The following is a 25,032-nucleotide window of genomic DNA, read 5'->3' as shown; positions in this document are numbered from 1 at the left end:
TTTACATCATGGCTTGTCATTAGTGACTCTTTGCTTCACAGTAACTTTGTAATTATAACAGGACATGATGGTTCCTCTTAGACAGCTATTCATCTTTCTTGATAAAGGTTTCAAAACTAACTAATTTCATCTTTGTTTTCTGTCAGTAAAGTGCTAATGTTGATATGAAGAATACCCAACTTATTAATAAAACTAAAATCATAAAATAATTAAACTATTTTGAAATATACTCACAGTTATTGATCTTTTGTATTTTAAAGCCTGTAGAAAAATTATTGTAGAAGTTGTTTATACTGACTATAGTTTTAAGTATTGTATGAATATAATTAAATGTGTTGTTGCAATTATACATAAATTATTGAACCACTTAATTAATTGAATGGAATATGATTTCAATAAGATATACAATTGAAGTTTGTGAAATAATGGAAGCTAACCCCCCAAGTTGTTTTCAGTGGTGCCATTAATACAATACATCCAGACATAGGCACAATTTGTGGCTAAGCTCAGGTGATAATCAATCTCCATCCTTGTACATACCAGTATCTCCAGTTTGATCTTTAAATCTAGTCTCTTTGTCAGCTGTTTATCTGGCATTATTCCTATTTTATTCAATTAAGAATCTGGTTCAGACATTTCTCTCTTTCATTTACTGGGTGTAAAGAACACATTATTTAATTACACTATGTAACACTTGATAGTATGTGATATTTCTTAATTGCTTATGTTGTAAAAGTACAGAAAATGGTCATTATTTCCTTCAAACTTTGCTTTGGTGACCTGGATAATGAAATTTAGAATTTAACTTTTTATAAAAAAAACGGGCAAATTTACACATTTTCATTTACATAAGGTCTGAATAAAACAACATATGAATCAAGATTTACATGTATTTATTCTAAAGTTATACAAAAATGTTTAGAAGTGAGTAGTTTTTTGAGACTTGTGACTGTAATGTAAATTACTTTCATGTATCAGCCCCCAAATATAGTTTCTTATCATGTTTTCATTATATGCTCCTTGGTAGCGGCATTCAAAGTCCAGTATATCTTGGTGGAAGCATCGCCTTGCTCCTCTGAGTATGCTCCCATGTTCTTGAATTTATCAAGATGAGTGTCAAGGATGTGGATTTTCAGGGACATCCTGCAGCCCATTTTGCCCTAGTTCTTCACCAGAGCCTTAACCAGTTCCACATAATTTGTGGCCTAGTGATTGCCCAAGAAGCCCCAAACCACTGCGACAAAGCTGCCCCAAACTTTTTTAATCTTTCCTACTGAGCTTCTTGGGGAATTCTGTATACTCCAGGATCTTCTTTATAGTGGTCCAACGAAGACACCAGCTTCGACCTTTGCCTCAGACAGCTTAAGGAAGAAGTCTCAAAGGTACTTGAAGGCTGCAGGCTTCTTATCAAGAGCTCTGACAAATTGTTTCATAAGACCCAATTTTATGTGCAAAGGTGGGAACAACACCTTCTGGAGGTTCACTAGTGGCTCACACTTGACATTGTGCCTCTCTACAAAGAACTCTATCCATTGTGGCCAGTGCTTTTTGTTGTAATGCACTGTGGTGTCCTTACTGTCCTAACAGGAAAACTTGGTAAAGCCTCCTTGGAGACCCATCAGGAATGACACCATTTTGAACTCTCCGATAACTTCCCAGACATACTCATCATATTTCAAGGCTTCTAGCAAGGTCTTGACACTGTTGTATTCCTCTTTGAGGTGCACCAAATTTTAAAAGGTCTAAAATTTGTATAATGTAAAATCTTACTATTCAAGCAAGCAAAAACTGTCCATCTTACCTTCTAGAGTTTTTTTGCAGTGCTCACAGGTAAAATGATGTGCCCAGGGTTTGTCTTGATCCCCAACAGGCATGCCAAAATATGCCTTTTAGGCTTCACACATTTTAGCAGATGCTGCCTCAGAGTACTTTTTCGTTCTTGTCTTGATAAATTGGCCACATCATACATAGTAGAATGCATCTGGAAAATGCTTGCAGCTTCTTGATGCCATCTCTGATGAAATCAGATAGGTCAGATGTGTTCAATTAGGCAGCTAGAACTAAACTGAAGTGGTGAATGGTGAGCCTCTGTATTTCCATATTACTATGGAAAGTTCAAGAAAATTTTAAATGGTTCTTGAAAATTCTTGTAAGTTCTACAACATTCTAGAAAGTTCTTGAAAATTCTTTTAAGTTCGGGAAAATTCTCTGTCAATAACTCAGTAATGAATCTACCTGTAATGTTCTTGAAAATGGGTAACTTTGAAAAGTTCATAATCCAGGTCACAAAAGCAAAGTTTGAAGAGAAAATTAGGTCTTTTCCATTTAATTTAAGCATAAGCAATTGGGAAATAACTTTTTCTGCTCAGGAACAAGAAAAAGTAAAAATTGTGTTACATAGTGTTATTCATAAAGTACAGTAGTTGTTAATTAATTCAGTTAATGACATGTTTTTAAAACATTTCTTGAGCTACAACTATACACACTCAATAGATCTTTACCTTATTTTTTATTTCTCTCTAAAATACAAGGAGAAACTTTTAAAGCATATTTTTTTCTGTTATGGTGAAACATTGAAAATATGATTAACTCAATACAATTTTTAAAAACAAACCTGAGCATGTTATATGATGTTATTTTGTTCTAATGCATGTCTATTATATGAAAAAGTGCATCTTATGATTTCTTTTTGTGTGTGTCTTTAGGCTTGTTTCTCTTTGTGTGTGTTTTTGGTCTTGTTTCTTATTGTGTGTGTTTTTGGTCTTGTTTCTTATTGTGTGTGTTTTTGGTCGTGTTTCTTATTGTGTGTGTGTCTTTAGACTTGTTTCTTTTTCCCATTAAATATAAAAAGGTTTTAAACTTTTTTTTTATAACTTTAGTATGGAACAGCTGAGAACTTTGGTGTTTCATTTATATATTCATATATATTACACAGGCTTACAAGGAAACTAAGGGCTGCAACTGCAACATCTTTTGGTAAGTAATATTTTAGAAATTTCTTTAATACTTCATTTGTTTTTATCTATAGTTATAGCTAAGTTTCTATTATCAAACAGATGCTCACTGGTGCTAGGTTATTGTAATAGAATTCAAAAATTTTGTGAAAGTGGTTTGATTTGATGCTATAAAATAGTTCAAATAGCTTATTATGCTTGTCCTGTCATCTAATTGGACATTTTTAAAGGAGCTGGTAAGTTTGTGTGCTTATAATAAGGTCTGATTGTTTTCCATTTACCAAATTTACTTTGAATGCTGTTAAAAACAATTATGTTATAGTTTGTGTTTGCAGTAAAATGTAAATATTACAGTATGTAACTTGTTTTCAAAACCAAATCTGTTAGTTGGTTTCATTGAACAACAAGCAGCAGATAAATGTGAAAGATTACAACAGAAACATGAAAATTGCAGGAAACTAGAAAGTATTGATTTTTAGTTGTATTTTAATATTTTGTTACATCACATATTTGAGGTAATTTGCAGGTTTTAAACAAGTAAAAATAGTTTTGCTGTTTTTAAAATTAGTTTATAGTTCATTACTTAAACCTTCCTAGTGTATACTTTCTTGAAATTTAGCTTTAAGTTATGCTGGTTGGGTTAGTAATATTTTTTTTACATTTCTGTTCTTTACTTAGCATACTTTAAAGTTATAACATTGGTATTTATTTCAGGGATTCTTAAAGCTTATTGTTCTTTAATTCTCACTTTGTTTCTTAATGAAGTGGAAGCATACTAAAACACAGATAATATTAATAATTTATTAAGGTCCTGTACACACAAAGATATGTAGGTCAAATTTACTACCTTTGTAAAAAAAATAAACGTTGAAATAAAGATAAATAATATTTAAACAGAAATGAAACATGACTAAATGAATAAAGAAAAACACAAATGTTAATGCCTTAACAAATAACTGTTACTTAAATTGTAGGTTAATTTTCAACAAACAGAAGTTAATAACCCTTCTCAAGAATTAATACAAATTAATTATGAAATGATAAATAAATTCACATAATTTTTTTCTTAGATTTCGGAAAGTAACTTATCATATTTTAATTTTAAATCAAGAAGTGAAAGTGAAAGGTGTATAAAAGATTCTTCTCTGCAAATAAATATTCATTTTCACATATTCCAGGATCTCAAGATTCAGGCCTCAACCGGATAGGCATCAACAATCTCCCAAATACAAATAAACACACTGTGGAAGGGTAAGAAGATGTTTAGTACACAACAAACTTAGACTCTGTCTCTCCAAACACTGTAGTTTACTCACTGCACAAGGGTAGAAAACTTAAATCCTGTACTGTACACACTATACAGATTAGTGAAACTTGGAAGCTTTCAATTTATACACTGTAAAAAAAATAGATAAATTTAGACATTTTTACCTTGTGTATATAATCGATCAGGTTTTTTTCCAAATAAAGACAATATTGCTTAATTTTGTATGACATTTTTTTTTTAAATAGTTGTGTCTTGTTCCAGGTAAAAAAAAAATAAAGATACGTTTTGTTTGTGTTTAGCTCTAACCCTATGTGGAATTGTCAAACACAACTAAACAGTCAAGAAGATGCTTACAGGTATGAATATTACAGATTATAATTATCTATTTTTATTTAATATTAGGTATAGTTATATATAGAAGAAGAAGAAATAAAAGTGTTAAGTTGCTAGTAATGAGTAGGTTTATTAATTACTCGATTTAATTATATGTAAGGGATGAAATTAAACCAACAAACAAGAAGTTTACTGGTCAGTATATTAATAATTCCTTCATTCTATTTGGTTTAAATGAATTTTGATGTCTGGTGAGGAACCTACTGAGTAATTAATTTAATTAGGGAAAGTCTGATTTCAATAATTATAATTTTTTTACCCATGGTATCAGATCTTCATCATCAGGTAATAGTTACAGTGAATGGTAGCGATGATAAGATTTATCAAGTTACTCTTCAGTTAAATTTCAAATGCCTTTTCTAACAATCCATGTAAAACAACTGTTTCTCTGTTTCTTATATATTTATTTAAGTTTTGTCTACAAAAAGAAATATATTTATATTTTGCTCCTAACAAATTATTAGTTACCATAATATAACATCTTCAGTGGTATAATTATATTATCATTAACATGTTTCTGTATATTTGTGACATCAAAAGTTTACTGTGTTATTTATTGGTTGTGTCTAACGACAGACAAGAAACTGTTTCTAACATAGTACTTACCTCCTGTCACAAGATTTTGCTATTGTTGTTCAGTGCTACCATCTGTATGCAAACATTTTTCTTTACACATGCCACAATCTCTGTAATCACCCACTCTTTTGAAATTGTCATGTGAATCATATTTTAAGCTTGCATTTAGAAGCTCATGTTACCACTTTGAGTCAGTATAATTTATCTGAAACCATAGTTTAGGTCACAGGTAAGGGTGACATGTTGGGGGATTTTGTGAAAATTTGAACATTATATGGACAACCTTTGTTTTATGACCTCTTCTTCTTGTACCTTTCACTCCTGATCACAATGATGAGGATTTTGAATGTTCGTTCCGTACTCCCTAATTTACCTTGCCTTTTTTGCATCCTGCCTGATCTTCCTGTTTAGGTCTCATCAGCTTTTGACTCTTCTCATACTCCTCGGTCAGGCTTGTATGAGGTCCCATCCATGGGTTCTCCTTAACCAATGGCTCCCATCATGCTTTTTTTACCTTATGGTTGATATCTGTTAGAGGTTGATGGGTGTCTTGCTTCCTTCTCCATGACCAAATTTACATGTTCCTGGATGTATATATTTGGGCCTAGGGGTGTGGCTTCAGGTCATTGGTCCATGGTGGTATGTTCTCTTCTCATCAACATTCTCGAAGTCCTTGCTGTTTTTTGGTATTTGGATCATTTCTTGCTTTCTCTAGGAATCAGTTGGTCAAGATTCACTCTGACAGTTCACCAGGAATAGCTCATATTTATCTTTAAGGTGCACCCAATCGAATTTCCTGTTTCTCTCCTCAGATATTTTTGTTGGACCCACGATCATCACTTCCATTTCCCTACTAGACCAGGTTTACATAATAGAGTGGTCCTTTCACCCTCTTATTTTTTGGTGGTGTTGCAATCAGTGGTGTACATTTCACATCGATGCATTTACCACCTCCCTCATTCATCAGTTATCTTTGTTTTAGTATTCTGTTCCTTATTCTTGGGTTTTGGTTATGGCTGCCTTTACCCAGGTTTGATGGAACAAGTTACCTTTTGTAATCCTCCTATTCAATTACTTCTTCTGTGCATGGCCCTTCTAATTGCTCCTTACTGGTCCATTTGACTGTGGTTTCTTTGCTTGCTCTAGTTATGGTTATTTCCTTCTACCTTTATTTCCCAACTTTCTTTGTCAACCTCAGTTGCAAATTCTGCATCCTCTACATCATGTCCTCCATTTTCTTGCCTGTTTTTTGTCCAGACTCTGTTGGGGGAGGTTCAGTTTCTCACGTTGGGTGCAGTTTCCTTTTGCTTATTCTGTTTCTTTTTTTACCACAGGGTCTTTCCTTTTTATGTCATTACCTTTTTGTTTCCTTTTTTTTCTGGATACCTTGGCCACATCTGCATCAGGTACTTTTGTTACTGTTGTACTTCATTCCATACTTTACCACTGTTTGAGCCCAGTGCCTCATGTTCTTTGTTTTACTTATCCATTAAAGTATATTCCCTTTACATCTTGACTTTTGGGTAGTTTTGATCAGATATATTTGCTATAGTCATCCCTTGTACACTATACCACTCTATATGTGTTCTCCTTTCTACAAATCATTTCTTCCTTCAGTCAATATTGGTGACTTGTTAAGGTAACTCCTCCATTTCTTTTCCTGCTCTTTCTCATTTTACCCTTATCATGATCCAGATAGAATTTTATGCTCAGTGTGTGCACTTTGTTGTTATATTGCCCACACAATTTTCTTCTATGATTTTTGTTTCTGGGTATTTATTCCTTGGCTTTTATCTTCCTCTTGTGATATTTCTAGCTGTACTCTTCTCAGTTGGCTTTACTCTTCTCAGTTTGATTTATTGCTTTATCTTGTTGGTTTATTTCTCCTTTCCCTTGACCATCTTTTGTTATTTCATTTTATCTTGCATCAAATCTGCTTTTTCACCTTTTTCCATCTCTTTTCATTTGGCATTTAGAGGAGATTCATCTTCTGTTATCTTCATCGCATCATGGTTTCTGCATCCTCAGGGTATTGCCTATGGCCTGTGGCTCTACTTCACACTTTGATGCAACTATGACATTGGACAAATCTTTATTAATGCTTTTTCTTTTTACAAGGGCCCTTGCTTTGGATTCATCTCGTGGATTTTACTTTGAGGTAAGTGGTGCCTGGCCAGGTACTTTTTAACATCAGAATTCACACTGTACACCATGTTGATTATGCACTTGTATCCATGGTTCTGCACTGTCATTGTAGAGATGGATGTTCCACGAGATCACTGGAAGGTTTTCTTCCTTGTTATAACTGCTTCATAAATCCATTCCAGACCATACCACTTACAGACAGCTTGAGTAAAGCAGAAGGGGATAGCTGCATATCTTTGCCAAACATTGAGTGATGGTCAGCTTTCCAAAATATGGATTAATGGTCACCCATTTCACTGACTTTAGTGATGACACTTTTCCAAAATCCTCAACACATAGTTCTACCCTTCCTTAAGTGGAACATGGGACTCTTAGCCACCCTCCAGTTTGAAACTATTAGGGTGGTAAATTGTGGCAGCTTCCTCCTGAATGTTTGCAACTAAAATAGTTTGCTATAACCATTCAGTGGAGAGGAGGGTGATGGTGTTCTGCTGTTGGATATGGAATGTGGTCTCCACTTGTACTGATCTGTCCCATTAAAGGTGGATGTGGCCTTCTGATACCATTTATAATTTACTGTAGTTAATCCATCCTTAACTGAATGACGTGATCTCTCTACACTATTCACTTAGACATACTATCACACATTTCATGACACCTCAAGTTGAGCCATTGTACATGTAATTTACCACTTTGATTGGGTGTTTTCATCCTACCCTCAGGGAGTGTTGGTTTCTTGTAGAGAAAGTTTTGGATTAGAGTGAATCACTCCACCCTACACAGGTTGAATCCATCCTCATGCCAGATGCCTAGTCCCAAATTACTGTGGAGTATCAATCCTTGTCTAGTACCTGGGAATTGGTGCAGATCTTAATCCTAATTCTTGGGTTGGAGGTGAAGATGGTATGGTCCTCATCCTATCCCCTCAGGATGTTAGTTCCCTGTATAGCAGGTTTTTGGATGCAGTTGCCCAACCAGGTATGGTCTGACTTATCCTAAGCACCTGCACCTCACATTTTCTGTCATTTTGTTTCACAAGTTATTCACAAGGATGAAGAATATATCTGACTCATAAGTGGTGTGAAAACCCCCATCTGTTCTCCATATATTTTTTTCTCATGATCATTAATATTCTTCAGACACTTTTGGGGCCCTCTGTTTCTTCCTCACACTAGCTTTTCTTCTTTTTCAATGTGGGATTCTAGCTGATCTTGAGAGAAAAGGTATGTACCACATTGGAGATAATTTTTTTAAACTGAAAATGTATTTCCTCTCACACTTCCTACCCTTCCTCCCCACTTTTTCTGGTGCTCACCCCTTCTGTCATACTTTTAAGCAAAGGTTCAATGGAGAAGTGTAGAGGGAGACACATTATGTTTCCATTGGTTAATTAGTGATGCATGATAATTTGCATATTGGAATATTCCAATATTAACTATGGGAAGCAGAAGGCTTGTGACATGCATAAAGAAAACTTTTGCATGTAGAGGGTAGCACTGAACAAGAATATTTATAGGAGGTCACACCTATCAGAAATACCTTTTCTTGTAGGGATGTTATAACTTCTGCATGTTTCTATTTTTTGAGTACATTATGTTTTATTGCAACTCTTTATATCCTATCATGACTTTAGTAGTGATTATTGATAAGCAGGGTAAAAACCTAAGATTACATTTGTGATGTGAACATCTATTTTCTTCTACAGTATGAATGGATCAGAAATCTCCCTGGACTTGAAGGACTTTGATGGATATTTTGATTTTCTTTTGTAAATAATTTATCTGATCCAGATGTTTCCATAGCTAACAACATTATTGTGCAATCTCCAGTAACATCTGAAAAGGAAATGGAGGCACTGGCGATTCAAAACCAGAGTTCACCACCACCGATGGTCTCAAAACAGAACACATTTAACACACTGAAGAGCATGGAAAGTAAGTGGAGGTGCCGCCTAACTCAAGGAGAAGTTCAACTCCCTCCTCCTTGTGATCCAAACAGAAGAAGGAGCATGTTCCTTCCTTCCCAACCTTCTTCTGAGCTTTGATTTCTTGAGATCAGAAGAATAATGAGTGATTCATCTGTAATCTGTATAATGTTAAGACCTGAACTGTTAACAATATCTGATTTGTCATTAAATACTTGGGTTTGTTGTATAAGGTTGTAAGGTTCAGTTTCAATATTGGCACGTGTACTTTTTAAATTATTTAGTTAAATACCAAACTAAGGTATTTATTCTTCTTTATTATTATCAAACTTGATATGGATTCTCGTATTTAGCTGATAATGATGAATAATTAGTTGTTGAAGGTTCTGATAACAAGTGTCATTAACAATGTCTTAATTTTCAAAGGACTGTGATAAAAAAACCTCACACCTCACCCTTTTGTTGAGCCTCAGATTAACTTTCTTTCAGTTCCAATAGTCAAACCTGTAGTACCTATTTTAGAGTTCAGGTGAAGCTGCACAGTCTTGTTATGCATCTAATCACTGAACAGTTTCTGAATATAGTTGTAGATACTTCTGTGACTAACGAATGTTTCAGAAACATAGGTGTAAAGTTATTACTGAAAACAGGCTGAAGAAGTCATGCATTGGGAAACAGTAACTGTAGATAATTTGTTGAACCAGAATAATTAAAAATGATTATGAAGTGTATCACTTTGAAAAGAATTAATTTAAATAGTGTTTTTTTCCAGTCTCCTTTTTTCATATAAGAAATAAATTTCTAATTTTATATACAATACAATACCACTAGTGAAGTTTTTGTAATTAAGTCTCAATATGTTAGTTAATTGTTTACAAATTTGGTGTTGTTTTTTTTCTGTATATGAAATGTACAATGTCTTGTATTTAATAAATTAATTTCTGCTTGAACAATAAAAGGTTTTTATTAAGTAACAATGTACTAAACAAAATCTTCTTTAAATCTTAGTAACCAAAAATAAAAGTATGATTTTGTATTACTTTGTAGTATTCAAAGAAGACATGTTTTTCTATATCTCGACACTAACATTCCTTCAACTGTATTGGATAGTCAAAAATAATGATTGAAACAGAAATAAAGGATAATTTACAAGAAAAGTAAATACACGCAAATGTAAGTCAACAAGAGGCCCAAAGCATTACCAAATATACAACAAATTCTTCAAATATTATCCAATACATAAAGAAGCTCTGTTTAGAAAGATTCTATATGTGTTCATGCAAAGTTGTCAGCTTACTGAAACATAAGAACATTCACGCTTTACGACCCAGGAGACTATACAGGGAAACTTTTGATAACCATGGGCAAAATCTGAATTTTGCAGTCAGTTAGTACAAACGTTTATTCAGATATATTTAAATTACGCAGCAGAAAGTTAATATCATGCAATAATACGATTATGAAAGTTGTTTAAACATGAAGTTTTTTTAAATTGATAGGATCAGTATAGAGTACAGGCGAATCACCATATTTCTTCCTGTTGATCTGGAATTGCTCTAAGCTGCATCTGAGAACCACAAATGAGTTGAATCATTTTGCAGGTGTTTCAATTCATTGAACCAAAAAACTCAAGTTGGAATATCTAATTTCCTTCCAACATGTGTTTAAATTATTTCATCGGAAATTAAGTTTGGTTTCCGGGGCAGATCTGTTGATATGTTTTTCTCATTGTATCCAAAACCAGTTTGTAGTTAAATTGAAACATATATTTAATATTGAGGTGTCTGACATTTTAGAGTGAAATGGCCTTAATTTTATGTTACTTAATCTTATTAAGAAACATGATCAGTTAGGTTTGAAAGCACTGGTTGACCACATTTAACGAATCAAGTGAACTTAAATGTCGAGGAACATTTTCAGTCAGGTTTAGAGCCACTAATTGAGTACGACTAACGAATTAAATAATGTTTAACTGTTCATGTCCCAAAACGTCTTTAGTGAGGTTTAGAAATACCAGTTGGTTATGTCTAACGAATCAAGTAATGCTTAACTGGTCAGAGTTTAGAAGCACTAATTGATTATGTCTAATGAATCAACTAATGCTTAACTGGTCATGTCCAGAAACATCTTTAGTGAGGTTTAGAAATATCAGTTAGTTATGTCTAACGAATCAAGTAATGCTTAACTGGTCAGAGTTTAGAAGCACTAATTGATTATGTCTAATGAATCAACTAATGCTTAACTGGTCATGTCCAGAAACATCTTCTTTCAGGTTTAGAAACACTAATTGATCACATCCAAAAGGATTAATAGATGCTTCAACATCTGATGAATTTTGGGAAGAAATATACAGGTTTTAACTTTCACAACCAAATCGCGTGTTTGAAATATTAACCTTAGTGTTATTGTAATTTATTTCTAATGTAAATCATATAATATATTATACACGTAGTCTATCTTTCTGTTGAGAGTTGTATGTCATAGCTCATACAAGAGAAAGGTAACAATTTTAGAATTTTCTATATTTATCATTGAAATTTATTCCCAATAAATACAGAAAATGAGTGTTACAGATATGTAAAAGTAGATTCTATTATTGTAAAGTATATAATATTTGTGATATAATTCTTATAACAATGAAAAACATACTGTTGAAAGACATGTTCCACTCATACTTTTAAGATATCTGAGTTTACATAAAAACATCTCATTTTTTATTATGTACTAATCTAATGTACAAGAGACCATTTTCCACAATATACGTTAAAAGGAAATTAAACTTGGGTAACTCTATACATCATTCAGATGACACAAGTAAACTATAGTATAGTAATGAGGTTTTACAAATCATGCAGATGTCATAAACTATTATCATAAAGATACCACAATGAGACTATAGTCAGAGAGCTTTATTCAGAGTTGGGTTCTTCTACGGATAAATTGGTCAGGATGTAGAATGTGCTAATGATATACAGAAGGCTGCACAAGTGTAGGTTTAGACCAGTGCAATATATGGTTGTTTCATTATTAGGTTTCAATGTTTGCAGGACAAAGTACTACAATATTAGGTTTACACGTGTACAAGTTAAGGTGCGAAATATTAGGTCTTTTCATGTACAAGTTAAAGTAATATAATATTACGTTTCTACAAGTACAGGTTAAAGTATTAAATGTTAGGTTTCCCCGCGTACAGGTTAAAATACTATAATATTATATTTCCACAACTTCTGGTTTAGGTACTATAAGATTAGGTTTTACGTGTCCGGGTAAACTGATAATATGATTGGGATTTCAATAGTGGAAATTAAATTATTGCAGTATGAAAGATGTAGCTAAATCTTTTATTTTAGTATTGTGAAGGAATTATTTTTCTTCGATAATTTTAACAAATCATGAGATGATTAGGCTTAAGTGGTGATGTAGAAAGTTAGGAGAGAACTGATGACTTTTAGAAGAAGCCAACGATGAAGCTTACTACAGGAAGTTCAAGATTTTCAGAGTATCTTTATTATATTGAGTTATATATTCCTCTTTATTATAATTCGTTGCTATGTATAGAAAACCTATAATATGTAAATTTAATATACAGTACATAAGAACCATAAGAATAATTACGCATTATTCTAGAGTAAACCCTTAGATCTACATCAAGAAATATTTTAATATCTAGTCCACCGTGAATTACACATCTATGAACTTCGTGTTACGTCAGTACAGCGTAGATTCTGATGTTTTATAATGACTAAGTTCTGGGCTAGCGTTGAGCTTTTTTTTTTTTTTTTTTTTGGTTGTGTAAAATCAGGAGAAGAACGAACACTAGAATGAAGAGGGTTAAGGTCACGGCCATCATGATCCAAGCTAAAGCTCGGTATGCGGGCTTTATTTTTTTCTTCCACAAGAGACGACTTGTTGAAGGAAAAGTGCGAACTTCTGTGAGTGAGGTAGATGGTTCATCCACAGACTACATTCCTTTTGACGATACCCTTTGGCATTTGTCAGGTCTCGTTCAATGCGATAATAAATAAATTTCTCTGTATGTAGACGGGGCCATTTTGCAAGGTACTGGAAATTTACAAAATATGGCATTTCTCTAAAAAACAATAATAGCAGTATTTGGACATATTATTTGAAGGAACTAACAATTAATCGTTAACATTTAGCAATAGCAATAACAACTAATTATAGAAACACATATTTATAGATATATTTTTTACCAACTTACTACAATAATAAGTGGATATTTTTTTGAGGGAAGGCATAAACTGTCGTTAAAATTGAGCAACAATTTTGATAAAATCTAATTAGCAAACTTTACATTTTCCAAATTTAACAAGAATATATTATTTCTAAAGAAACTGGTAAAATTAACTTTATATTATATCTAAAGAATCTGGTAAAATTAACTTTATATTACTTCTAAAGAGTATGGTAAAATTAGCTTCGTTTGAGAATACTGTCAATTTTGAAATTATTTCAACACAGGAAGAATAACACCAATGTGTTGTGATAATAGCTGATACAGGAATGATAATCATTGTAATAGACAATATGTGTGGTGATAATAGCTGATATAAAAATGATAACCATTGTAATAGACAATATGTGTTGTAATAATAGGATTATTATGGTGTTAGTGTCAACATTGTAACAGTAAACTATGTCCATGTCTATAATATCTTTACTGTTACACTTTTTAATGGTGTTACTGTGAACACTGTAATAGTAAACTATATCCTTATCTGTAATACCTTTACTGTTACACTTCATAACGGTATTAGTATGAACATTGTAACAGTAAACTATATTCATGTCTACAACATATTTACTGTCACACTTTAAAATGGTGTTAGAATGAACATTGTAAGCGTAATTTATGTTCATGTAAAAACATCTCCACTGTTACACTTTATAATGGTGTTAGTATGAACATTCTAACAGTAAACTAACTCATATCTATAAAATCATTTTGTTACGTTTTATAATAGTGTTAGTATGAACACTGTAGCATTAAACTATGTCTATGTCTACAACATTTTTGCAGTTACACTTTATAATGTGTTAGTTTCAACTTTCTAAGATTAAACTGTATTCATGTCAATAACATTTTTACTGTTACTGTATGGGTATTTGTATGAAAATTGTAACAGTAAACTATGTCCATGTTTATAAATATTTACTCTTACATTATATAAAGACGTTACTATGAAAATTGTAACGGAAAACTATGTTCATGTCTATTACATCTTTACTATTACACTTTATAATGGTGTATATATGAACATTGTACCAGTAACTTATGTTCATGTCTGCAACTTATTTTCTGTTCCACTTTATAATGTTTACACATGTTTACTCTTATATTTCATTAAAATGTTAGTATGAACACCGAAAGAGTAAACAATGTCCACAACCATAACATCTTTACTGTTACACTTTAAAACGGTGTTAATAGGAACATTGTAACAGAAATATATGTTGATGTCTATAAAATATTTATTGTTAATTTTTATAATGGTGTTTCTATGAACACTGATCTAGTAATCTATCTTCATGTCTAAAATATATTTGCAATTACACTTTATAATGGCATTAGTATGAAGAATGAAATGGTAATCCATTTTCATATCTGTTTACTGTAACAATTGATAATGGTGTTCATATGAATTTTGAAAGAATAAACTATGTAAATGTGTATAACATTCTTACTATTACATCTTATAATTGTTTCAGTATATACATTGTTTCAGTTGACCCTTTCAATGTATACAACATTTTTACTGTTACACTTTATGATGGCGTTAGTACGAACACTGTAACACTTAACTATTTCCATGTCCATAACATATTTACTGCTACACATTATAACGATATTAGTATGAATATTGTAACAGAAAACTATGTTGATGTCCATAACATATTTACTGTTACACTTTATAACGGTGTTTGTAAGAACATTGTACCAGTACTCTATGTTCATGTCTACAACGTATTTACTGTTTCACTTTGTAAAGGTGTTCATATGAACATTGTAACACTAAACTATGTCCATGTCTATAACGCCTTTACTCTTATACTTTATAATGGCCTTAATGCGAACATTGTAAGAGCAAACTATGCCCCTGTCTAAAACATTTTTACGTTTACATTTTATAATGGTCCTAGTATGAACACTGTAACGATAAACTATGTCCGTGTATATCTATAAAATATTTACTGTTACACTTTATAATGGTGTTAGTTGTTTGTTTGTTTTTTGAATTTCGCACAAAGCTACTCGAGGGCTATCTGCGCTAGCCGTCCCTAATTTAGCAGTGTAAGACTAGAGGGAAAACAGCTAGTCATCACCACCCACCGCCAACTATTGGGCTATTCTTTTACCAACGAATAGTGAGATTGATTGTCACATTATAACGCCCCCACGGCTGAAAGGGCGAGTATGTTTGGCGCGACAGGGATGCGAACCCGCTACCCTCAGATTACGAGTCGCACGTTTTAACACGCTTGGCCATGCCAATAGTTTATCTAATATATACTCTTGGTAGACACCTGATTAGTTTTGTCTATTAGCTACATTTGGCAGATAGTCGACTTGTTTTACCTCTTACCTACATATAGTGGACACCCGGTTAGTTTTTATATAATAGCTACACTTGGTAGACACTCGGTTTCTTCTTCTATTACACACACTTGGCAGACAACAGGTTAGTTTTATCTATTAGCTAAACTTGGTAGACACTTGACTTGGTTCATTTATTTTTCTCTCTTGGTAGACAATCGGTAAGTTTTTTGTATTATATACACTTGGTAGACAGTCGATTAGTTTCATCTATTAGCTACACTTGGTAGACACCCAGTTAGTTTTATTTATTTGTCACACTTTGTGGACATCCGGTTAGTTTTTCTATTATATATACTTGGTAAACACCTAGTTAGGTTGATATATTAGCTAAACTTTATATAGACCCGGCTAGTTATATTCTTAGTAACACTTGATAGACATCCGGATAAAATTATCAATTACCTACACTTACTTACCAGGTTAGTTTTATCTATTATATACACTTGGTAGACATCTGGCTAGTTTTATCTATTAGTTACATTTGGTAGACAAACAGGTAGTTTTATCTCTTTGTTACGCTTGGTAGAGACCAGTCAAGTTTTTTCTAACCTATACATGTGGTAGACACCCAGCTATTTTTTTTCTATTAGCTACACTTGTTTAAAGTCGGTTAGCTTTATTTGTTCTTACACTTGGCTAGTAACCTTGCATGCTTTTTCCATTAGTTACTCTTGCTTGACAGCCAACTAGTTTTATCCATAAGCTACACTTGGTATTAACCAGTCTCGTTAGTTCCAATATATACACTTGATAGACAGTCGAATAGTTTTATCTATTATCTACACTTGGCTGACACCTAGTTACTTTCATCTATTAGCTGCACTTGACAGACTCCAGGCAACTTTATTCTATTACCTACACTTGGTAGACAGTCGGTTAGTTTTATCTACTAGCTACACTTGACAGACAGTAGGTGTATTTTAGCTATTAGCTATACTTGGCTAATAGATTTATTTTAGCTATGAGCTACACTCGATGTACACTCGATTTCTATTATATCCACTTGGTAGACACCAGACTAGTTTTATCTATTAGCTACATTTGGTAGACACCCAGCTAGATTTATGAATTAGCTACACTTGGTTAATACCCGGCTAGTTTTATCTATTAGTTACATTTAGTAGATACCTCAATAGAGTTATCTATTAGCTAAACTTGGTAGACATCCGGCCGGTTTTATGTATTAGGTAGTCTTGATAGACTCCTGGCTTGTATTATCTATTATTTGCACTTGGTAGGCACGCGGCTAGTTTTATTTAATAGGTACACCTAATACACAACCAACTAGTTTTATCTATTAGCTACCTATGGTTGACACCCGGTGAGTTTTACTATTAGCTACAAATTGGTAAACAACTTCCTAGTTTTATCTGTTAGATACAATTGTTAGACATCTGGCTAGTTTTATTAGCTATACTTGGTGTACACCAAATTAGTTTTACATATGTATATATATATATTATTTATATATCTGTGGATGTCTACAAAATAAACATTTATCTCTAAAGTTAAACCTGGATGTAATGAGTTCAACCTTGATCTCTACAAGTTAAACTCGGGTGTCTTGTGTTAAAGCTTGATCTCTACAAGATAAACCCGGAAGTCTTAAGTTAAACTGAGATTGTGTAGTTTCCTGTTGAAGAACTGTGTAATCTTACTGAATTAATTATTGGTCAGCATTCGAAAGATGAAGTGTATTATTATTGAATTATTTATTGTTCACCATCAGCAAGATAAAGTGTATTCTTATTGAACTATTTATCGATTACATCCGGAAGATGAAGTGTATTTTTACCGAATAATTTATTGGTCCCTGTCAGGAAGATGAAGTGTATTTCTATATATATCGGTTTCACTCATTGATAATATTATATTAAATAAACATTTAATTTTTTGGTAATTTTAATTTATTTTCATTATGTCCAAACGACAACTGGCAGAAGTCGTACTCTTGAATAAAATAACTTAATGTCCATAACTAACGACCTCTCTTCTAGTAGTTTGGTAAATAGAATAATTTGTCTTTGTCTTTTATTGAAGTTTTAAAATTATCCACCTTGGATGAGGGCAACATCACCACCAACCGCCAAGTCTTTGGCTACTCTTTTACCAACGAATAGTGGGGTTCATCGTTATATTATAACGCCCACACGGCTAAAATAATCACAACATATATTTGACAGCTTCAAAGGAACACGTTAAATGCGACTTGAAAGTGAATGAAAATGTTTCATCCAGGGTCAATTCAGTTAGAACAACCTGATAAATAAATAGAGACAACTTCCAGAAAACTTGTCAGAACAGTATATATTATGACATGATTTAAGAAAGTGTTTTCACTCTACAAAATTTATTAGGCGATCTTTCAAGTCAAATGATTCATTGTGTAAATGTATGGAGAACAAATTTCTTTGCACTAAGACCGATCCGGTTATTACAAAGGATAGTCTTAAGGCTAATGATTAGTCTTTAGTATACAGCATCTGTGGCTAACAAATGTAAATAATAAGGAATTCTAACTGTTTATCAAGCCTTTGCTTATCGGTTCATATGCATTGTAAAGGATATTATTACAGTTAATCCTGATTGTTAATTCTATCTGAAGGAGAGTTTATATTCATCTCGAGAAAATAAAAAAAACAAAAAAACAAGCTACGTATGTCAATTTTGAGCTTCGAGTTTCGATACCCATAGTGGACAGAGCCCAGATATGTCATTGTATAGCTTTGTGCTTAACTTCAAAACCAACCAATAATCCAAATATTTTTATTATATGGCTCCGATTTTTCTAAACAGAGATCCAACACATGATTGATTAATTTCCAATACTAAGTTAATGAAAATAAAAACATCTAATTATGTATATTCTAAATACTCTGTGTATAGTTTATCATCTCGATAATTATTCCGTAGAGTTGTTTTTTGTGTTTGTTTTTCTATTGTTAATTTTCCGTTGTTGTAGTAGCTTTGTGAATAAATAAAAACAACCAAAAATAAGTATTATTTAAGTTAAAGAGAGTGTCTACAAGTTCAATATGGACATCTATAAGTTAAAACTGGATATCTTCAAGTTAAATATGGATATCTATAAATTAAAACTGGATATCTTCAAGTTAAACAGAGTATCTTTAAGTTAAATATGGAAATCTATGAGTTAAAACTGGATGTCTTCAGGTTAAACAGATAATCTTCAAGTTAAATATGGATATATATAAGTTAAAACTGGATGTCTTCAAGTTAAACAGAGTATATTGAAGTTAAATATAGAAATCTATAAGTTAAAACAGGATGTCTACAAGCTAAACAGAGAACCTTCAAGATAAATATGAATATCTACAAATTGAACCTGGATGTCTACAACATAAACCTTGATATCTATAACTTAAACCTAGATATCTTGAGTCAAACCTTGATCTTCACAGTTAAACCTGGATTCTACAAGTTAAACCTTTATCTTTAAAGTTAAACCTAGATGTCTTAAGTTAAACCTTAACCTCTACAACTTAAACCTTGATCCATACAAGTTAAACCTGGATATTTTGAGTTAAATCTTGATCTCTACAAATTAAGCCTGAATGTCTTGAGTTAAATCTTGATCTTCACAAGTTAAACCCTGATCTATGAAGTGAAATCTGGATGTTTTGAGTTAAACCTTGATCTCTACAAGTTAAACCAAATCTACCTACAAATAAATGGCCTAAGTATGGGGAGTCTCGTGTCACCAGTTCTAGCCAACATTTTTATGACGCAGCCTGAATCACAAACGATCAATTCAGCCTTACATCTACTACTATACTGGTAGAGATATGTTCATGATACAATTGCTGTATTCACGTTTACAGAACACACACGTAGTTTTTTCAGTCACGTTAACTTGATACACGTCAACATTAAGTTCACGTTGAACAGGAAAAAACTAACCAAATAGCAGTTCTTAATTTTAAAAGTTAAATGTGAATACCTACAAGTTAAAGCTGGATGTCTTCAAGTTAAACAGAGTACCTTCAAGTTACAACTGGGTGTCTTCAAGTTAAATATAGATATCTGTAAGTTAAAACTGGATGTTTTAAGTTGAACCAGGATGCTTTCAAGTTTTGTCTTGTAACTTTACACTCCTCCAAGAAAGTGTTTCGATCAAATCCCAAGATGGATATAAACTAGCAAGAAAGAACGATAGGCAACGTAAAAGACACAGGTAATGTTATAAAATAATACCAATAAATCTAAAACTTGGATGAGGACAACTGGAGTAAAGTATTTACAAGCTGCTTTAAAATCATTATCTTTTTTTTGTGAGAGAAAGTTAGGTTAAACCTCATGTTTTTGGCATGATACCCGAGTTAATCTTAGAAAGTGAGCGTCACTCTTCAACCTGCGTCTTTCGTTTAAACGGTGCGTGCTCTCATAATCATCGCGAAAACGGAGATCAGCAGAACCTTGTTTCGAAGTTGTTCCTTCGTTGAGGATAGAAAGTAATTGGTACGATCGATCGAAACTCGAAAAGTAGAGAAGAGAACGTAGATAATTATACCAAGTAAAGATCTAAAAATGTCCTTCCAAAGACCATTTCTCATCTCCTTGAAGCGATCAGACTCCCAGCAACCATGGGGATTCAGGATCGAGGGAGGAAGAAACCAAACCCTTCCCATAATGATATTCAAGGTAACGATTAGGATATTCTTAAAGCCATGGCGCACTTTAAAACTGTTTTGTTGGAAGTTTATGATACTATATTATTTGTAGTCGTGTTGGACGTCTATGATACTGTATTTATTGTAGTGGTGTTGGAAGTTTATGAGACTGTATTTCTTGTTGTGCTATTGGAAATGTATCCTACTTTATCACTTTTAGTTGTATTTGAAGTTTGACTTATTTTATTACTTTCAGTTGCGTTGAATGTTTGTCGTACTTTATCACTTTCAGTTGTGTTGGAAGTTTGTCTTTATCTGTTTCAGTTGTGTTGGAAGTTTAACTTACTTTATCACTTTCAGTTGTGTTGGACGTTCTTCTTACTTTTTCAAATTCAGTTGTGTCGGAAGTTTGTCGTACTTTATCACTGAGTTATGTTGGATGTTTGTCTTTATCACCTTCAATTGTGTTGGAAGTTTGTCTTACTTGATCACTTTCAGTTCTATTGGATGTTTTCTTACTTTATAACATTCAGTTGTGTTGGATGTTTGTCTTACTTTATTACTTTCAGTTGTGGTGGAAGTTTGTCTTACTTTACCACTTTGACTTGTGTTGAATGTTTGTCTTTATCACTTTCAGTTGTGTTGGAAGTTTGTCTTACTTTATCAGTTTCAGTTGTATTGGATGTTTTTCTTACTTTATCACTTTCAATTGTGTTCGAAATTTGTCGTACACTACCACTTTGAGTTGTGTTGGATTTTTGTCTTTACCACTTTCAGTTGTGTTGAATGTTTGTCTTATTTTATCACTTTAAGTTGCGTTGGGAGTTTTTATTTAATTGAAACTTATTTTAAAACGTTTGATAATATTTGATACAATACGTTTATTACTTTACAGTTGTATAAAACTTTTGTATTTTAGTATTACATGTTCCTTAGCGCGAGAGAACTTGCGGTTTCAGAAGACAATCAAAATAAGTTGTCATTGATTATTCACGTAGTTTTCTTACAAATAAACCTATACAAAATAACTCTTAAGTTTTGGATTGTTTTGTGTCTCAATTAATAGAAATGTGATGTTATTTTAAGATTTTTAGGAAACGGCACACTGTTATAAAAACATCATGATATTTTAAACTAGCAGTTTGTTTGTATCTTATCGTCTAGAAACTCGGTGAGGGGAATGTGAAGGGCGTCCGCTGATACAGTAGTTCTATTTTAGGTTGTACACGAAGGGAGTTTTGTTTGTGATCCTATAATCATCTTTACTGACTCATAATATATTTTAGTCACAATAAACTTCTCGGTTATCTAGTAAATTCAACGTCTTTTTCCTTTTGTTTCTTTTTCCATAGTTATACGGTGTAAAGTGTTCTGTACAAAACCCGTCACCTTTGACTACATTGTAGGTTTATAAAAACGTATTTGAGTTATAAATATGGTTTACGTGAAACGTCATTATGTTTGTATTCCAGAAAAGAAACTTAAAATAATCTGCATGAAGAAATTTTTGGAGTTACAGAAAATAAAAAGGAACTTTCATCATGCTAAACATATTTAACACGTAGGAAACTTGTTAGGACTGTATCAAACTCAAGATGTAGGAAACTTGTTAGGACTTATAGCTGACACAAGATCTAGGAAACTTCTCAGAACTTATACCAGACACAGATGTAGGAAATTTGCTAGAACTTATATCAGTCTCAAGATCTATGAAACCGTGTAAAGAGAACTGTATCTGTTTTGGTTTTCACCAAGTCTAAAAGTTTGGCTCTTAATGCGCATCAGGTTTATCATGTCAATTTTAACTCCATCTACATATCAAGGTTAACTTCGGGAACACTCGTGGTTATTCCCATATAAAAAGTTTTAATAACAGAATAATCAGGGAGTAAAGACACTATAGTACGAAGTTTGTTTAACTCACATGTTACATTTCAAAGTTAATAATACTTGTAGTATTTTTTTTTTAGGCCTACAAGTCTTAGGATTAATCGAGATAACGATAATGACGATTGAAAAATCAGTTTTATCTTCCTCACGTAGATCAAATTAATTATAATTACTGATTATATTTTTCTTTGGTGAGTGACTTTCTTAAAATGGCAACGAATGTTTGACTAGTAGGTGCGTGATCAGTAGGTATATGGCCAATATGTGTATGAACTGTAGGTACGTGACCAATGAGTGTGTGGGCTGTAGATGTGTTACCAATAGCTGTGTGACCAGTAGATGTGTTACCAACAGCTGTGTGACCAGTAGGTGAGTGGACTATAGATGTGTTACCAGCAACTGTAAGACAAATAGGTGTCAATGTTATAGATTTAAGAACCGACTTTGTTGGTTTTTTTTTTAATTTCAGAAACTTGTTTAAAGATGAAGGTGGTAGACTGTGTACGTTCTACGATATGATGGACTGTATACGTTCTAGCATGTGATGTACTGTGTACGTTCTACTCTTGTTGACGTTAATGTTCGGCTGTTACAACCACGGAAGTCGTCAACTAATTATTATTAATGTTCAGTTGTCACACGCACTAGTGTCTTGTAAGAATTGATATAAATGTTCAGTTGTCACATGCACCAAAGCCCTGTATGAACTGATATAAATGTTTAGTTAGTATATCTGTTAAGCATCATTGTTAAGTAATATAATTATAAGTGATTAAGTTGACGAGTGTTTGAAATTTCTACGTCACAAAAAAACAGAAAGAACTTTGTAACACAAACAAAAACGTCATATTGAGAATCATTGTACTGGTTACAGTTGTTGTAGTCAAAATACAACAACCATTAATTTCATGATAATAACAACCCAAAAATGTTTCATTGTAGGAATAACCATAAAGCTTGTTTGTTTTCAATCTCATTTTTGTTGCGATATGCTTGTTCACCAGGTGGATCCAAACAGCATCGCTGAGCACGCAGGACTGCACGAGGGAGATGAAGTGATTCAGGTAGGACGTGAGAATGTACAGGAAATGACTCATGACAAAGTGCAAGAGATCATACGACTTTGTGGAAACCGGTTGGAAATGTTTGTAATAAGGTAAACATTAGAAATGTTTATTTCAGGAAAACCATGTAACAAGTGAAACCACTACCTCAGTATATGCTAACAACAAGAATCCAACAGAATTTAAACTTTCGTAAGGAATCAAACAAACAAAAATGTTCGTCGTGTATTATTTTGTCAATGAAGAAAATCTTTCTGAATATCCACCACTTGGATGACAGGATCTTTCATTAGGTTTCAGTTTCAGTATTCTATTACGAATTGACAAGCTAAATTGTTTGGTTTGGTTTGTTTTGGAATTTCGCACAAAGCTACTCGAGGGCTATCTGTGCTAGCCGTCCCTAATTTAGCAGTGTAAGACTAGAGGGAAGGCAGCTAGTCATCACCACCCACCGCCAACTCTCGGGCTACTCTTTTACCAACGAATAGTGGGATTGACCGTAATATTATAACGCCCCCACGGCTGAGAGGGCGAGCATGTTTAGCGCGACGCGGGCGCGAATCCGCGACCCTCGGATTACGAGTCGCACGCCTTACGCGCTTGGCCATGCCAGGCCGACAAGCTAAATAACAGATTATCTGGGTGCACTTCTTTAACCGTAAGCCAAAACTTTGTTTTAATAAGCAAATTACATGAATTAAATGTTATTTTAATCCCAAATCTCAATTTGCCCATATAAATTATTAATATTACTAAGAAATATTGAAGTATTATATAGGGCAATTAAACATGTAAGAGACTAGAAGGTTATTTACTTACATTAAATGTCACACATTTGTCCATACATTAATATCAGAAAATCTTTATCTGGTCCCAAAATATTAATCATGTAAAAAAACAATAATAATGTGTTACGTCACGTCTAATGAATGATCAGAACCTTAAAATAGTATGTTTTTCTTATTCTATAAACCAAATTATACATGCATGTTCCGAAACTATACGATCCAATCAATTTAATAAGTTTTCTTTTCTTTTCTCTGGGTTTAGAGAAGATCTCTTGAAAGAACCAAAACAAGTAAGTACGAAGTAAATTTTTGTCACAAATCTTTGTCGACGAACTACAGCATTTTATAAGACATATATTAACTTCAGACATAAAGTACAGTTGGAAGAGATGTTTTATTATTAGACGATAATAGAATAAATACATAAGGTTTTATCTACAGTTACACAAGCTGTTGTGGTTTTATCCTGAAGTCTACAGTTACACAAGATAATATTGTTTTATCGCGAAGTCTAGGGTTACACAGGTTAATGTGGTTTTATTATGAAGTCTACACAAGTTGTGGTTTTATCATGACGTTTACTGATATACAACTTGTTGTGGTTCTGTAATGAAATCTACACATACACAATTTTATTTTATTCTATCACGAAGTATACAGATGCACATTTTAATGTGGTTCTCTCACGAAGTCTACTGATACACAAATTGCTGTGGTTTTTGCTGGTAACACATTACACCTATTTTACAACACACGCTGGTAAATCCTAGGTGACATTTAT

The 25,032-nt window shown here is 32.9% G+C and overlaps 2 protein-coding genes and 1 long non-coding RNA gene across 9 annotated transcripts in view; 2 read left to right on the top strand and 1 right to left on the bottom strand.

Annotated features, from left to right (window-relative positions):
* The window catches only part of LOC143247154 (cadherin-AgCad1-like), a 43,238-nt gene extending 33,013 nt beyond the window's left edge, over positions 1-10,225 (top strand). For 3 of the 6 annotated variants that reach the window (XM_076494783.1, XM_076494784.1, XM_076494785.1), the window contains 4 exons: positions 2,936-2,976; positions 4,133-4,205; positions 4,521-4,577; positions 9,041-10,224. In XM_076494783.1, coding sequence (XP_076350898.1) covers positions 2,936-2,976; positions 4,133-4,205; positions 4,521-4,577; positions 9,041-9,107 — 238 coding nt within the window. In that variant the 3' untranslated portion in view covers positions 9,108-10,224. Of the gene's footprint in view, positions 1-2,935; positions 2,977-4,132; positions 4,206-4,520; positions 4,578-9,040 lie in introns of all 6 variants that reach the window. The other 3 variants (XM_076494787.1, XM_076494786.1, XR_013026405.1) reach the window with 2 other exon arrangements.
* Positions 10,226-11,774: 1,549 nt separating this feature from the next.
* LOC143247152 (uncharacterized) lies at positions 11,775-20,172 on the bottom strand. The gene is made up of 2 exons (XR_013026402.1): positions 19,844-20,172; positions 11,775-13,321 (listed from the first exon to the last, which is right to left on the bottom strand). It is a non-coding gene; the product is annotated as an uncharacterized LOC143247152 (long non-coding RNA).
* LOC143247151 (uncharacterized) overlaps positions 20,027-25,032 on the top strand; it is a 24,380-nt gene continuing 19,374 nt past the window's right edge. For both annotated transcript variants that reach the window (XM_076494781.1, XM_076494780.1), the window contains exons 1-3: positions 20,027-20,540; positions 23,404-23,555; positions 24,514-24,541. In XM_076494781.1, coding sequence (XP_076350896.1) covers positions 20,427-20,540; positions 23,404-23,555; positions 24,514-24,541 — 294 coding nt within the window. In that variant the 5' untranslated portion in view covers positions 20,027-20,426. The remainder of the gene's footprint in view (positions 20,541-23,403; positions 23,556-24,513; positions 24,542-25,032) is intronic.

This window comes from Tachypleus tridentatus, chromosome 3 (genome assembly GCF_004210375.1).
Source record: "Tachypleus tridentatus isolate NWPU-2018 chromosome 3, ASM421037v1, whole genome shotgun sequence".
In the NCBI taxonomy this organism is placed as follows: domain Eukaryota; kingdom Metazoa; phylum Arthropoda; class Merostomata; order Xiphosura; family Limulidae; genus Tachypleus; species Tachypleus tridentatus.
The sequence above is the reverse complement of the archived record's forward strand: the minus strand, read 5'-3'. Positions and strand labels throughout refer to the sequence as shown.